General features: G+C 42.4%; 1 protein-coding gene across 9 annotated transcripts in view; it reads left to right on the plus strand.

Annotated features, from left to right (window-relative positions):
• The window catches only part of LTBP1 (latent transforming growth factor beta binding protein 1), a 416,540-nt gene that overhangs the window by 371,938 nt on the left and 31,628 nt on the right, over nucleotides 1-12,974 (plus strand). For all 9 annotated transcript variants that reach the window (XM_029058450.2, XM_029058420.2, XM_029058428.2 and 6 more), the window contains 3 exons: nucleotides 1,314-1,400; nucleotides 6,084-6,212; nucleotides 6,957-7,097. In XM_029058450.2, the coding sequence (XP_028914283.1) occupies nucleotides 1,314-1,400; nucleotides 6,084-6,212; nucleotides 6,957-7,097 (357 nt within the window). The remainder of the gene's footprint in view (nucleotides 1-1,313; nucleotides 1,401-6,083; nucleotides 6,213-6,956; nucleotides 7,098-12,974) is intronic.

Here is a 12,974-nt window from a genome sequence, read left to right on the forward strand (position 1 = left end):
GACCTGTGCTCTTTCCACTAGGCTACTACTTCCCGGGGATGTACACATAAAGGCTAAATGTGATGGATGGCATGGTATGTGAGGATACATCAGATACCTCCTCAAGAAGGTGGCTTTGTAGTACGGCTGTGAAGGAGGAGGGCCAGGAAGATAGGGTTACATTTAGCTTCTCTTTTGATACTTTGGCATCCCTAAATCCCACCTTTAGGAACTTTTCCAGTGGATTTTTTGGGGCACATGGGACAATTTAGCCTTTTATGATTAGTGACTTATACCTAAGCAGGGCAGATTATTGTCACACCAGATGAATACTGTTTTGTGCATTATGCAACAAACGCACGATACTTTCTTCTAACTGGTATTAAATCAAGAAAGTAGGCAGGGGAGTTTAGAAGATGCCTTTTATCATTAATAACAGTAACTGGACCAAAGGAAAACATGCCCCTGAATTGTCAGACCAAAACAGCACCCAAACGGATTAAATAATTTGAATGAGATTTTTTCTAAACCAAAACATTTTATTGCTTTTTTTCATTTGAATTTTCACGGATTGGTATTGAGTACCTGTTTACTTTACCGGACCGACCCTGGGAAAAAAACAACGAAACAAAATACATGACCCCCAACCTCCGAGGGGAGCAGTATAGATGATTATTAACTAATGGTTGAGAGTGGTAAAATGAATATAAATAGCCCATCTAAGTGTATAAATAAACAGATCAACACATGGTAGCTGAGGTGGAAGATGAGAGGGTTAATCAGGGAATGCCTCTTGGTGGAGATGGCTCATTTAAAGGATGAGTGGGATCAATAGGGTGGCAAGCACAGGGGGAAGCATTCAAGGCTGGTTTGAAGGATGTGTTTGAGTAAAAGGCTTCAGGTTGGTAAACAAGTTCCAACAAGGCCCTTTCATGAACCTTCTTCCCAGCTTGGGTCCTTTATGAAGAAGTTAGAATTATCGTCCTCATTTTGAAAGTAATAATAATGTTGGTATTTATTAAGTGCTTACTATGTGCAGAGCACTGTTCTAAGCACTGGGGTAGACACAGGGGAATCAGATTGTCCCACGTGGGGCTCACAGTCTTAATCCCCATTTTACAGATGAGGAAACTGAGGCACAGAGAAGTTAAGTGACTTGCCCAAAGTCACAGCTGACAAGTGGCAGAGCGGGGATTCGAACCCATAACCTCTGACTCCAAAGCCCGTGCTCTTTTCACTGAGCCACGCTGAAAGTAGTAAATTAGCTTTTCCTCTTTCTCTTTCCCTTTAAATAACTGGCTCTGTGTTTCATATTTTTACCCATGCCTTACCAGCTGAATTTTCTGAAATGTGCCCCGAAGGAAAAGGCTTCATCCCCACTGGTGATTCATCATATGGTGTCCTTGGACAGAGCTACAAAGGTGAGTTCGGCCCAACCGGGAAGACTTTTAGCATAACCTAGCAGAACTACTAACATACAAAGAGAATGAGTCACTGGGCAGAGCTATAAAGGTACTGATGACTCAGGGATTAATAAAAAATGCATATATGCATTTCAGAACTGCTAGTCAGAATTCTTTATTGAGCAGCCCTGAGACCTTCAATAACTACAGTCTTTGTTTTTGGATTTTTGTTTTGTTTTGTTTTCATTTTCTTTTAATGGTCTTTGTTAAATGCTTACTATTTGCCAGGCACTATAATAAGCACTGGGGTAGATACAAATTCATCAGGTTGGGCACAGTCCATGTCCCACATGGAGCTCCCAGCCATAATCCCCATTTTACAGACGAGGTGCCTGAGATGCAGAGGAAATGAAGTGACTTGCTCAAGGTCACACAGCAGATAAGTGACAGAGCATGGATTAGAACCCAGATCACTCTGACTCCCACGCCCTTGCTCTATCAACTAGCCCACACTGCCTTAGGGTCCCATTGTGGAGAGAATACGATTCCAAGATAAGCAGCTTTTTAGAAGTCCAATATTAGCAAGAAGTCCATGTACCCCAAGGGTTTTCACTGGCACCTTCAAAACCGCTGTAGACGTTAAAGGAGCCAAACCCAGGGTCGGGGATGAGTGGGAGGACCCCAGTCCAGCAGGAATTTCTAAGGATTGAACGGTGATGGGCACCTGTGGTGGCCGATGTCATTGTCTCTGGACACACTGGGAAAATGCCATCCAACCCCAACTTGTAAAAATCTGTAATTAGCGACATGTGGGTTTTTCTCCAAAAACAAGTGACATAAATTGCATTGTCAACTCCAAAGGGTTTGCATTCCTGGTGTTAGGGAAGGGGTTGCTTTGCAGCTGAATTCAGAAAGAAGGGACCGAGGACCCCCAGCTAAGTCCACCCTTGCTGAATTTCCCTTGACAAACTAGCATTTTGGGGTGGATTTTAAAGGGCTTACTTACGTTGCTAAAATTATGATAAGATCCTCTAAATGAAAAGAAAGTTGATCATTTATTCAAAGATTTTTGCTTGCCACATCCCTTCCTACTTTAGCTGAGACTGATTCATTTGGGGAAAAGAGAAAATCAAAAGAGAGAGTCTTACAGTCCTCAAGCTTGTTGTGGGCAGAGAACATTTCTACCAACCCTGTTAATTGTGCTCTCCCAAGCACTTAGTACAGTACTCTGCATATAATACGTGCTCAAGAAATGTCACTGATTGATTGAGTACTGGTTTATGTTCTGGGTTTGCTGGATGTATGCACACAATGTACATTTCAGGTCTGTGTATATTTCCCTATCAGAAAAGCTTATAGCCCTCTGACTTTTTTTAATTGAATTCTATGAGTAGTTGTGCTGTGACAAAATGAAACTTTAATATGTATATTAATATATACATATATATTTTAATGTGGAAAGTTTCTCCGTGGCTGGAGAAGTTACTACAAAAATATTTTTCTAGTCCCTATATCTGGAAAAATAAGGGTTTTCTAAAACAATAAACCATTGGTAGGATATTTCAGCAGCTGCAAAAGAAATGATTTTGTTTAAATAATTAAAAAGCTTTACTTGGGCCATTTCAGTAAGTTGACATGTTTTCAGAATAAATTTGATATTGCTGGTCCTTTTTATGGATACATTTGTAAAATGGTAGGTGTTATTTATAAAAAGCATAAAGTGCATAATAGCAAAAACATTGTTTCTAGAAGAAAATGAAGAACATGTAAAAGGCATGTAAAGAGTGCACCTTCTCTTACTGGTGTGAGCTCATTCCAGACAGCAAGGAACTCTGAATTCCACTGACTGTATATCTTTTTCTGTCTGGAATGATTCTAAATAATAGCCACAATAAGTTGTTGCTTTCCTGAAGTGGTTTCCTGAGTGTCTTTAACTATTCATTCATTCACTCAATAGTATTTATTGAGCGCTTATTATGTGCAGAGCACTGTACTAAGCGCTTGGAATGTACAAATCGGTAACTGATAGAGACAGTCCCTGCCCTTTGATGGGCTTACAGTCTAATCGGGGGAGACGGACAGACAAGAACAATAGCAATAGCATAGCATAGCATAGCGCTTACTATGTGCAAAGGACTGTACTAAGAGCTTGGAATGTAAAATTCAGTAACAGAGACAATCCCTGCCCAATAACGGGCTCACAGTCTAAATGTGAATGCTTCCATGGCCGTTTCTTGCACCGGCAGGAGAAGATGGAGAATTTTAGCCTTTTTTATGTTATTTGTTGTTTATTATGTGCCAGACTTGGAACTAAGTGATGGGGTAGATACAAGGTTATTCATTCAACTGTATTTATTGAGTGCAGTCAGGTTGGACCCAATCCCTGTTCCTCATGGGGCTCACAGTCTTAATCCCCATTTTTGAGATGAGGAAACTGAAGCACGGGGACGTTAAGCAAGGTGTCTAAGGTCACACACCAGAAAAGTTGCAGAGCAGGAATTAGAACCCAGGTCCTTCTGACACCCCGGCCCATTCTCTATCCACCAGACGACGTTGCTCTTCTATTCATCTTTTTTTACAATGAATGCCATCACACAGCCTAATTTTATTGTCCATTATGATGATGGACAAGTTTCAACAGAATGGTGAATTACTACAGAATTTCTATGAGTCTTTCTTCTCACAGAAGTGCTTTGGTAATTAAAAAAAAAAACTGATCACAGCATTTCTGGGACCCCAGGCAAACCTGAGTTTTGTTAGTGGCACTATCGGTTCCCTGGTTAGGCCTGCACTAACACTCCCTCTCCAAACTGGGCCCGGAAGACATCATTTCCATGATCCAACACCACCCCCCCCCCATGCTGATTTCCAGAGGGAGAGATTTAACTAGTGGAGCTGCCGGAGCGGAGCGACAACTGGATCTCTCTGGGCATCCTCCTCACCCCTGGGTCGGGACAATTAGGAGCTGATGTTCACTTCCTGGCTCACTCTGAGGCAGTTTTAGGAATGGCCTTCCTGAAAGGGTTGTCAAATAACTCCAGCACATTTGTGGTGGCTCCAGTTGACTCTCTGCTTGCCTACAGCACTTATGTACATATCTGTAATTTATGTATATTAATGTCTGTCTCCCCCTCTACACTGTAAACTCCTTATGGGCAGGGAATGTGTCTGTCTATTAATTCTGTTATATTGTGCTTCTTCCAAGTGCTTAGTACCGTGGATGCCTTCTGCCTCAAATCCACCAGACAGTTTCCCTGCCTTTAAAGCCATATTGAAGACATATCTGCTCCAAGAGGCCTTCCCTTACTAAGCCCTCCTTTCCTCTTCTCCCCACTCCTTTCTGACTTGCTTCCTTTATTCATCCTCTCTCCCAGCCCTAAAGCACTTTTGTACATATCTGAAATTTATTTATTTATATTAGCATCTGTCCCTCCCTCTAGACTGTAAGGGAATGTATCAGTTTATTGTTATAGTGTACTCTCCCAGACGCCTAGTGCACTGTTCTGCACAAAGTAAGTGCTCAATAAATACCACTGAATGAATGCAGTTCTTTGGGCACAGTAGTGCTTTATAAGTATGATTGATTGGTTGATTGCCCTCTCCTAAAATTGGCTCTGGTCACAGTACTTCAGAACAGAGGGCTGAGATTTCCCTCAGAAACTTGTTTTTTGGTAGTAGTTTTATTGCCATTGTTGAATTCCACAGACTGCTGGCATTTTTGTGGAAGCCAGAGAAATGGCAGCAGCGAATTTTCGTTGACTTTGGGGTCGGGTTAAATCAGCCCCATATCCATTTTCACTTATTTGCTAGCAAAAGCTATCTTGGTAGACATCTACTTTTGGGTGCATTTTTTGACTCCTAAAATAATAATAATAATAATGTTGGTATTTGTTAAGCGCTTACTAAGTGCAGAGCACTGTTCTAAGTTCTGGGGTAGATACAGGGTAATCAGCTTGTCTCACATGAGGCTCACAGTTAATCCCCATTTTACAGATGAGAGAACTGAGGCACAGAGAAGTGGCTTGCCCACAGTCACACAGCTGACAAGTGGCAGAGCCTGGATTTTAACCCATGACCTCTAACTTCCAAGCCCGGGCTTTTCCCACTGAGCCATGCTGCTAAAAATGGGTGATTGTTGTGAGTTCTCACTCTGGGTTGCTAAGAAATATTGAAGTAGGAATTCTCTGTGAGATTCTGTTTTATCTAAAACCTTGTAACAAAGGTCAGTCATTTCCCTCTCTTACCTAGAAGTTGGAATATACAGTGGTTCTCAAGTTAGAACCAAAGATTCAACCAATCAATTAAATGGTGGTATTTATTGAGTGCTTACTTTGTGCTGAGCACTGTACTGAGTGCTTAGGGAGACTACAGTTCAATAGAGTTGACAGTCATGTGCCCCGCCCACAAGAAGTTTACAGTCTGGAGATCAACTCCACAATACTGCAAGCTCCCTCTGTTCAGGCACCACAAAGAAACAGTCCAGTTAAGTTATCTACCAAACCTGGGAAGTTTCAGCTAACACTCTCCTCCAATTTATAGCACCTTCTTTACCAAATTCACAATGGAGAAACTTTAGGGATCACCCTTCTCTTTTATGTACCTAGAATGCCCAACAGTCTTAAATTCCACTAGAGCGAAATGTGTTTTCCATGGTTTTCAAGAGGTTTCATTTGTAAAACTTTCCCAATGTTTTGCCTACAGATGCTGATGAATGTTTGCTCTTTGGCCAAGAAATCTGTAAAAACGGCTTCTGTTTGAACACCCAGCCTGGCTACGAATGCTACTGCAAGCAAGGCACTTACTATGATCCTGTTAAACTCCAGTGCTTTGGTAAGTTAATGCATCATTACAAAGAAAAAGCAAGCAGATGGAAAAAATAAGTAGGGTCATGCAGTAAAAAAAACCCTCTCTGTTTTTTATATATAAATTAAGTGTTGAAAAGACCTGGGAGTATTTTATGGGGGCTTTTTTTTCATTTTTTTTAGGGGGGCGGGTTTATGAAGGTCTTTTATTTTTCCATTCATAGTGTGCTACTACACAGTTCACCCAAAGAGTTAAAATTCAATTCAGAACTAGACTTCCCATCAATGGTGAAACAGAAATGTTCTTCCAGTCTGGGAAACCTCCTGTTTCATCACTTACGCCATTCAAGTGAAAATCATTTTTTAAATCCTGAACCAGACTCTTCCTGCTTTTAAGCAGAAAACCATACAGGCAAGAGAGAGAGCAGCTTAATGAAAGGAAGTCATTTCTGAAACCACAGTTGGGGTCCGTTTTTACCTTGGGCTCCCAAATGGTCCTGATGCCCTATCACTGATGGGCTATTATTCTTCTAGTGGTCCTACCTCAGAGCGGGCGGCAAGACACCTTTGGGAATGGGGGAAGGGACAGCTCATCAGGTTGGACACAATCCATGTCCCTCATGGGGCTTCCAGCCTTAATCCCCATTTATAGATAAGATAACTGAGGCTCAGAGAAGTTAAGTGACTTACCACAGGTCACACAGCAGACAAGTGATTTATTTTGTCCATAAATCAATTAAGATGGTTTGCTGTATGTTTTCTTCTTTTGCAGATACGGATGAATGTCAGGATCCTAACAGCTGCATAGATGGTCAGTGCATTAATACAGAAGGATCTTACAGTTGTTTTTGTACCCACCCAATGGTGCTCGATACTACGGAGAAAAGATGTATCCGACCGGCAGATTCAAATGGTATGTCTCATCCTACACTGTTAATATGCTCTTCAGGTGTCAACATATGACTGTGAACATAGCCAACTTCTAGACTGGGGCCTAGTTCCCAGAAATGGCTCCATTTATTAAAACATTCACTTCCATCCAGAACAATGGGAAAGCCCTGTGCCATGTACTCACACTGTACTCTCCCAAGCACCTAGCATGATGTTCTGCACACAGTAAGTGCTCAATAAATATGATTGACTGACTGACTGACAGTGAAATGGACTGTCTGGGAATTTAGGTTCAGTTAGAGGAAGATTTAGGTCTGAAATGCTCCTATGACTGGAGAAGTAGAATGGCCTAGTGGAAAGATAAAGGACCTCGACGTCAGAAGGACCTGGGTTCTAATCCCAACCCCACCACTTGTCTGCCGTGTGACCTTGGGCAAGTCACTTTACTTCTCTGTGTTCCAGTTACCTAATCTGTAAAATGGAGCTTAAGAATTTTGAGTCCCATGTAGTAAGCACTCAACAGATTCCATCGATGATGACGATTTATTCATATTAATGTCGGCACCCTGCCTAGACTGTATGATTGTTATGGGAAGGGAATGTGTCTACCAACTGTGGTATATTGTACTCTCCCAAGTGCTTAGTACAATGCTGTGCACATAGTAAGCATTCCGTAAATGCCATGGTGGTGATGGTGATGACGCGGACTGTGTCCAACCTGATTAGCTTGTATCTAACCCAGAGCTTAGTACAGTGCCTGGCAATTGTAAGCACTTAACAAATACCATTTTTTTAAAAAAAGATTTCAGTTCATTTGGTTTGCAGACAGTTATTTTATGTAAATGTTGCCCTCGAGGAAAACCACATGGCTCAAAGTGAGATAAAAATTGGGGCCTGACACAGGAAACTCAGGGATATGGGGGACAAGATATTTAGGGGCAATAAGACAGGATGGGGTTGAGGGGGATGAAGACCCTGAAAATAGGGCCAAAAATGGAGGAGGGGAAGAAAGATTTCCAAGCCTTGGAAACTTAGTGATCTGACTTGTAGATTTCTTTCATTGTGATGGCCCTTGAAAACATGGAAGGATCGCTATTCTAAAAAAGTACTATGAGGCAGGATTTGGTGGGTTCCTGATGTAAAGTATAAATATATATATACATATATATACACATTCCTATATACACTTTCCTATATGTAAAGTGCCTTTCACTCATCCAGCTACAAAAAAGCTTCACTGATGTAATTTTGGTTTAAGAGTGCCATTTTCCAGGTAACTTTTGTGCCTGATTGCCCTTTAAGAACAAACCTGGATAATCTGGTTCAAACCCTCAATGTTCTGGTTCCTGACATGTCACTTGAGAGAAGTTTTGGTATTTGCTCAGTAAAACTTTTATAACCCCCTTTTAGCGGGGAAATTCAGACCACCTCTCTTCCCCAACATAAACAAACTGACCTTGCCTCTTGACATTATTAGCATAATTTATGGTAAGTTATATTTTCCCCTAAAGAAACATTTCATGGCAATTTTACTGTAAAAAAATGTGATAGTCAAATACTATCTCTCTGGCCATAAATGTTCACTGTTATCCCAATCATATTAAATGTGTTCACTAGCAGGTAACGTAAGAGTAACCTAAAGGGAAAGTCATTTTACTTGTCTAGTGTCTAGCAGCCCCTTGCAAGGTTAGGCTACAAATAAAGTACTTTATACCTGGAGGATTTGAAAAGAATGAAACATGATGCCATATTTTCTGAAACTGCCAGTGGTAACATTGTGGTTTTAAAAATAGTGGGGGTGAGGGGGAAGCAGGGAGGCTAGACAGAGAACCAGTGGGGTTTACATTAGTGATATGCTCAGCAGTGAATTGAAACAGCTGACTCTATTCTTCCTGCAGTTTTTAATGGGCTGCAGTAGCCGATGGCTGGAAGATGGATTAAAACAGCTCCATCAGCTACAACTTTTACCCTTAGCTATATATTTGGCGTGAAATCCACAATATCCATCACAGGGCCATAAAAAGTTACTACTCAACTGGTATTTAAGTTGAGTTGTAAAGAAGGACCTATAGGAATAGAGTTACAATTCACATGTTTGGAAGGCCACGTATTTCTGATTAGAATTTCAGCCTCATACTTGAGTGGAATGTGACATTATAGGCCTAATCCACCCTGTAAAGAAGCCTTTAAGGCAATTCTGTCCATCAGCCAGTGGTATTTATTGAGCGCTTACTGTGTGCAGAGGCATATACTAAGGGTTTGGGAGAGTACAGTACAATAGAAATCCCTGCCTTCAAGGGGCATACAGTCTAGATGGGGGAGACAGACATTAAAATATATTATAGATAGGGGAAGTCACAGAGTATAAGGATATGTAAATAATTGCTGTGGGGATGAGGTGAGTAACAAAGTGATTGAGGGACACAGATGTGAATGCATAGATAATATAGACGAGAGGGCAGATAGGGCAGGGAAATGAGAGGTTAGTCAGGGAAGGCCTCATGGAGGAGATGTAATTCTAAGTGAGCTTTGAAGGTGGGGATAATGGTTGTCTTTTGGACATAAAAGGGGAGGATTGTTCCAGGTCAGAGGAAGAACATGATAGTGAGAGAGAGGTGACATCTTGGTACTGAGATTAAGCTTGCATTAGAGGAGGAAAGGGTACAAGCTAGGTTGTAGTGGGAGATGATTTAAGAGAAGAGAAGATCTGATTGAGTGCCTTAAAGTCAATGGTAAGAAGTTTCTGTTTAATGTGGAGATGGATGGACAACCATTGGAGGTTTTGGAGGAATGGGACAGTGTGTACAGAACAATTTTTTAGAAGAATAATTCAAGGAGCAGAATGCTATGTGGACTACAGTGTGGAAAGATTAGAGGCAAGGAGGTCAGCAAGGATGTCTGATGCAGTAGTCTAGGCAGCATACAGTAAGTGCTTGGATTGGTGTGGTAGCAGTTTGGATGGAGAGAGAGGGGTGGTTTCTAGAGATGTCATGAAAGTAGAACTGAGAAGATTTGGTGACAGACTGAATATGCATATAGTAAAAGGCTTAATAAATACAATAAAAAAAAATTAGGCTGAGGAGAAGAGAGGACAGAGCTGAAGAGGTAGATGTGGGAATCATCCTTGTGGAGATGGTAGTTGAAGCTGTGGAAATGAATTAATTCTCCAAGGGGTTGCATGTAGATGGAGAATAGGTGACTCAGAATTGAGTCTTGAGAGACTCCCAAAATTAGGGGCTAGGAGGCATAGGGGGAATCAGTGAAAGAGACTGAAGAGTGGCCAGAGGAAGAGAAGAACCATTCATTCATTCAATTCAATTGTATTTATTGAGTGCTTACTGTGTGCAAAGTACACTACTAAAAGCTTGCTCAGTGGAAAGAGCACGGGCTTTGGAATCAGAGGTCATAGGTTCGAATCCTGGCTCTGCCACTTGTCAGCTGTGTGACTGTGGACAAGTCACTTAACTTCACCGTGCCTCAGTTCCCTCATCTGCAAAATGGGGATTAAGACTGTGAGCCCCACGTGGGACAACCTGATTCCCCTGTGTCTACCCCAGTGCTTAGAACAATGCTCTGCACATAGTAAGCGCTTAACAAATACCAACATTATTATTACAGTAATAACAAGAAACAGACACATTCCCTGACCATAATGAGGAGAGGACAAAGTCAGTGAAGGCAAGATTAGATATTGTTTTCAGGAGAAAGGAGTGGTCCACAGTATCAAAGGCAGCTGAAAAGTCAAGGTAGATTAGAATGGAGTAGCGGCCTTTGCCCCTCTCAGGGTCACTCCTGGAGAGTTTCCAAGACTCTACCAGTCTCGACTATGAGAGGGAAAGTCAAGCGGAGCCATTCCTAGCTTGGGCAGTGGCTAGCGAGTGGAAGGCGCTCTGCTATAAGTCAAAAACCCACCTGTGTCAGGCAGCAATGGCAGGGGAGAGAGTTGAGGGTGGAGACTCAGGTTTTCTGTGCAGAAGGAAGCAATGGTAAACCACTTCTGTATTTTTACCAAGAAAACTCTATGAATATACCACCAGAACAATTGCAAATGGAGATGGGGCATTCTGGGAGAGATTTGTCCATGGAGTTCCTATGAGTCGGAGGCTACTTGACCACTGAATTTAGTAAGAAGGAGGTCACTGGTGACAATAGGGCTGATTCTGTATAGTGAAGGGGGAGGAAGCCAGATTGGAGGATGTTGAGAAGAGGAAGTGGAGGTAGTGGGTATAAAACAACTTGCTTGAGAAGTTTGAGAAAGAAGGGTAGGAAGGAAATGGGGTGATAGCTGGAGGGTGTCATGGAGTCAGAAGAACACTTTTTTTTTAGGATAGGAGCAACATGGTCATCTTTGAAAGCAGTGGGGAAGGAGCCACTGGAGAGTAAGTGGTGAAATATGGCAGTCAGGGAGGGCAGAAGGGTAGGGTAAGTGTTTTTAATAAGGTGCAGAGGATTGGGTCAGAGGCGCAGGTGGCAGGGTAGATATTAAGTGAAGACAGGAGATATCATCTTAAGATACTGCTGAGAAGGATGGGCGAGTCACATAGTTCAGTGCTCTGTACACAGTAAGCACTCAGTAGATGCGCCTGACTGACTGAGAGTCAAGGAGAGCGGGACTGGAAAAGAGGATGGTAGATTTCAGGGGGAGCATGTCTGATTTCAATTTTATTGGTGAAATAGGTGGCAAGTTCATTACGGGCAAGAGATAGGTAAGGTGAAGTCACGGGGATTTTAAAGAGGGAGTTAAAAGTCTGAAACAGCTGGCATGGGCAATAAGCGCAAGGGAGTCAATAAAAGAGGAGTGTTGTTTCTGGGCAAAAAAAAAAAAAATCTGGTTCAAAAGTGATGGAGACTATTTTCCAACCAGGGCACCACAGTACATGGGTGAGTCTGGGGGACCTTTCAGGTGTAGCCCCAAAACTTGGGAGTGTAGCTATCTCCAATCCTCCAGCATGCCCAAGCCCCCTCCCAAGCTAGGTAACATGCCTGCATATGGGTCAGTGGGATTCTAGCTGGCAGTCTCCAGAATGGGGGATCCCTTGGTGCCAGAGCAGACCACCAGGAAGCTTTTTAACCCCAGAGAGATTCTGATTTGGTCCACAGTGCACTGAGTCTGGGACCACTATTCATTCATTCATTCAGTAGTATTTATTGAGCGCTTACTATGTGCAGAGCACTGTACTAAGCGCTTGGAATGAACAAGTCGGCAACAGATAAAGACAGTCCCTGCCATTTGACGGGCTTACAGTCTAATCGGGGAAGACGGACAGACAAGAACAATGGCAATGAATAGAGTCAAGGGGAAGAACATCTCGTAAAGGAGCCCCAAGCTACATGAGCATGGAGGCATCCAGGAGCTTCTCCTCCTTATGCTGCTCCCCTGCTTCCTCCCACCTTCACCCTTTCAGGCCCAATCTCTCTCTCTCTCTCTCACTCACTGTCCATGCTGCCCATTCTCTAGTTATTCTGTGATTCCAAGAAGAAAGCTTTTCAATTAGCTTTACCTTGGGGAAAAGTGTCTGTTCTCTACCTAAGTTGGATGGAGACTTTATTTGATGTTGACTTAGGACATGTTAATCCTTCTTGCCTACTGCACGCTATGGTCAATTCAATCAATTCAGAGAAGTAGCATGGCCTAGTGGATAGGGTATGGGCTTGGGAGTCAGAAGGACCCAAGCTCTAATGCTGGCTCCACCCCTTCTCGGCTGTGTGACCTTGGGCAAGTCACTGAACTTCCCTGGGATTCAGTTACCCCTTCTGTAAAATGGGGATTAAATTTGATATTGATGCTATTGATGCTACTGATGCCTGTTTACTTGTTTTGATGCCTGTCTTCCCCTTTCTAGACTGTGATCCCATTGTGGGCAGGGATTATCTCTATTGGTTATCTAATTGTACTTTC

Source organism: Ornithorhynchus anatinus, chromosome 1 (assembly GCF_004115215.2).
Source record: "Ornithorhynchus anatinus isolate Pmale09 chromosome 1, mOrnAna1.pri.v4, whole genome shotgun sequence".
Lineage (NCBI taxonomy): Eukaryota > Metazoa > Chordata > Mammalia > Monotremata > Ornithorhynchidae > Ornithorhynchus > Ornithorhynchus anatinus.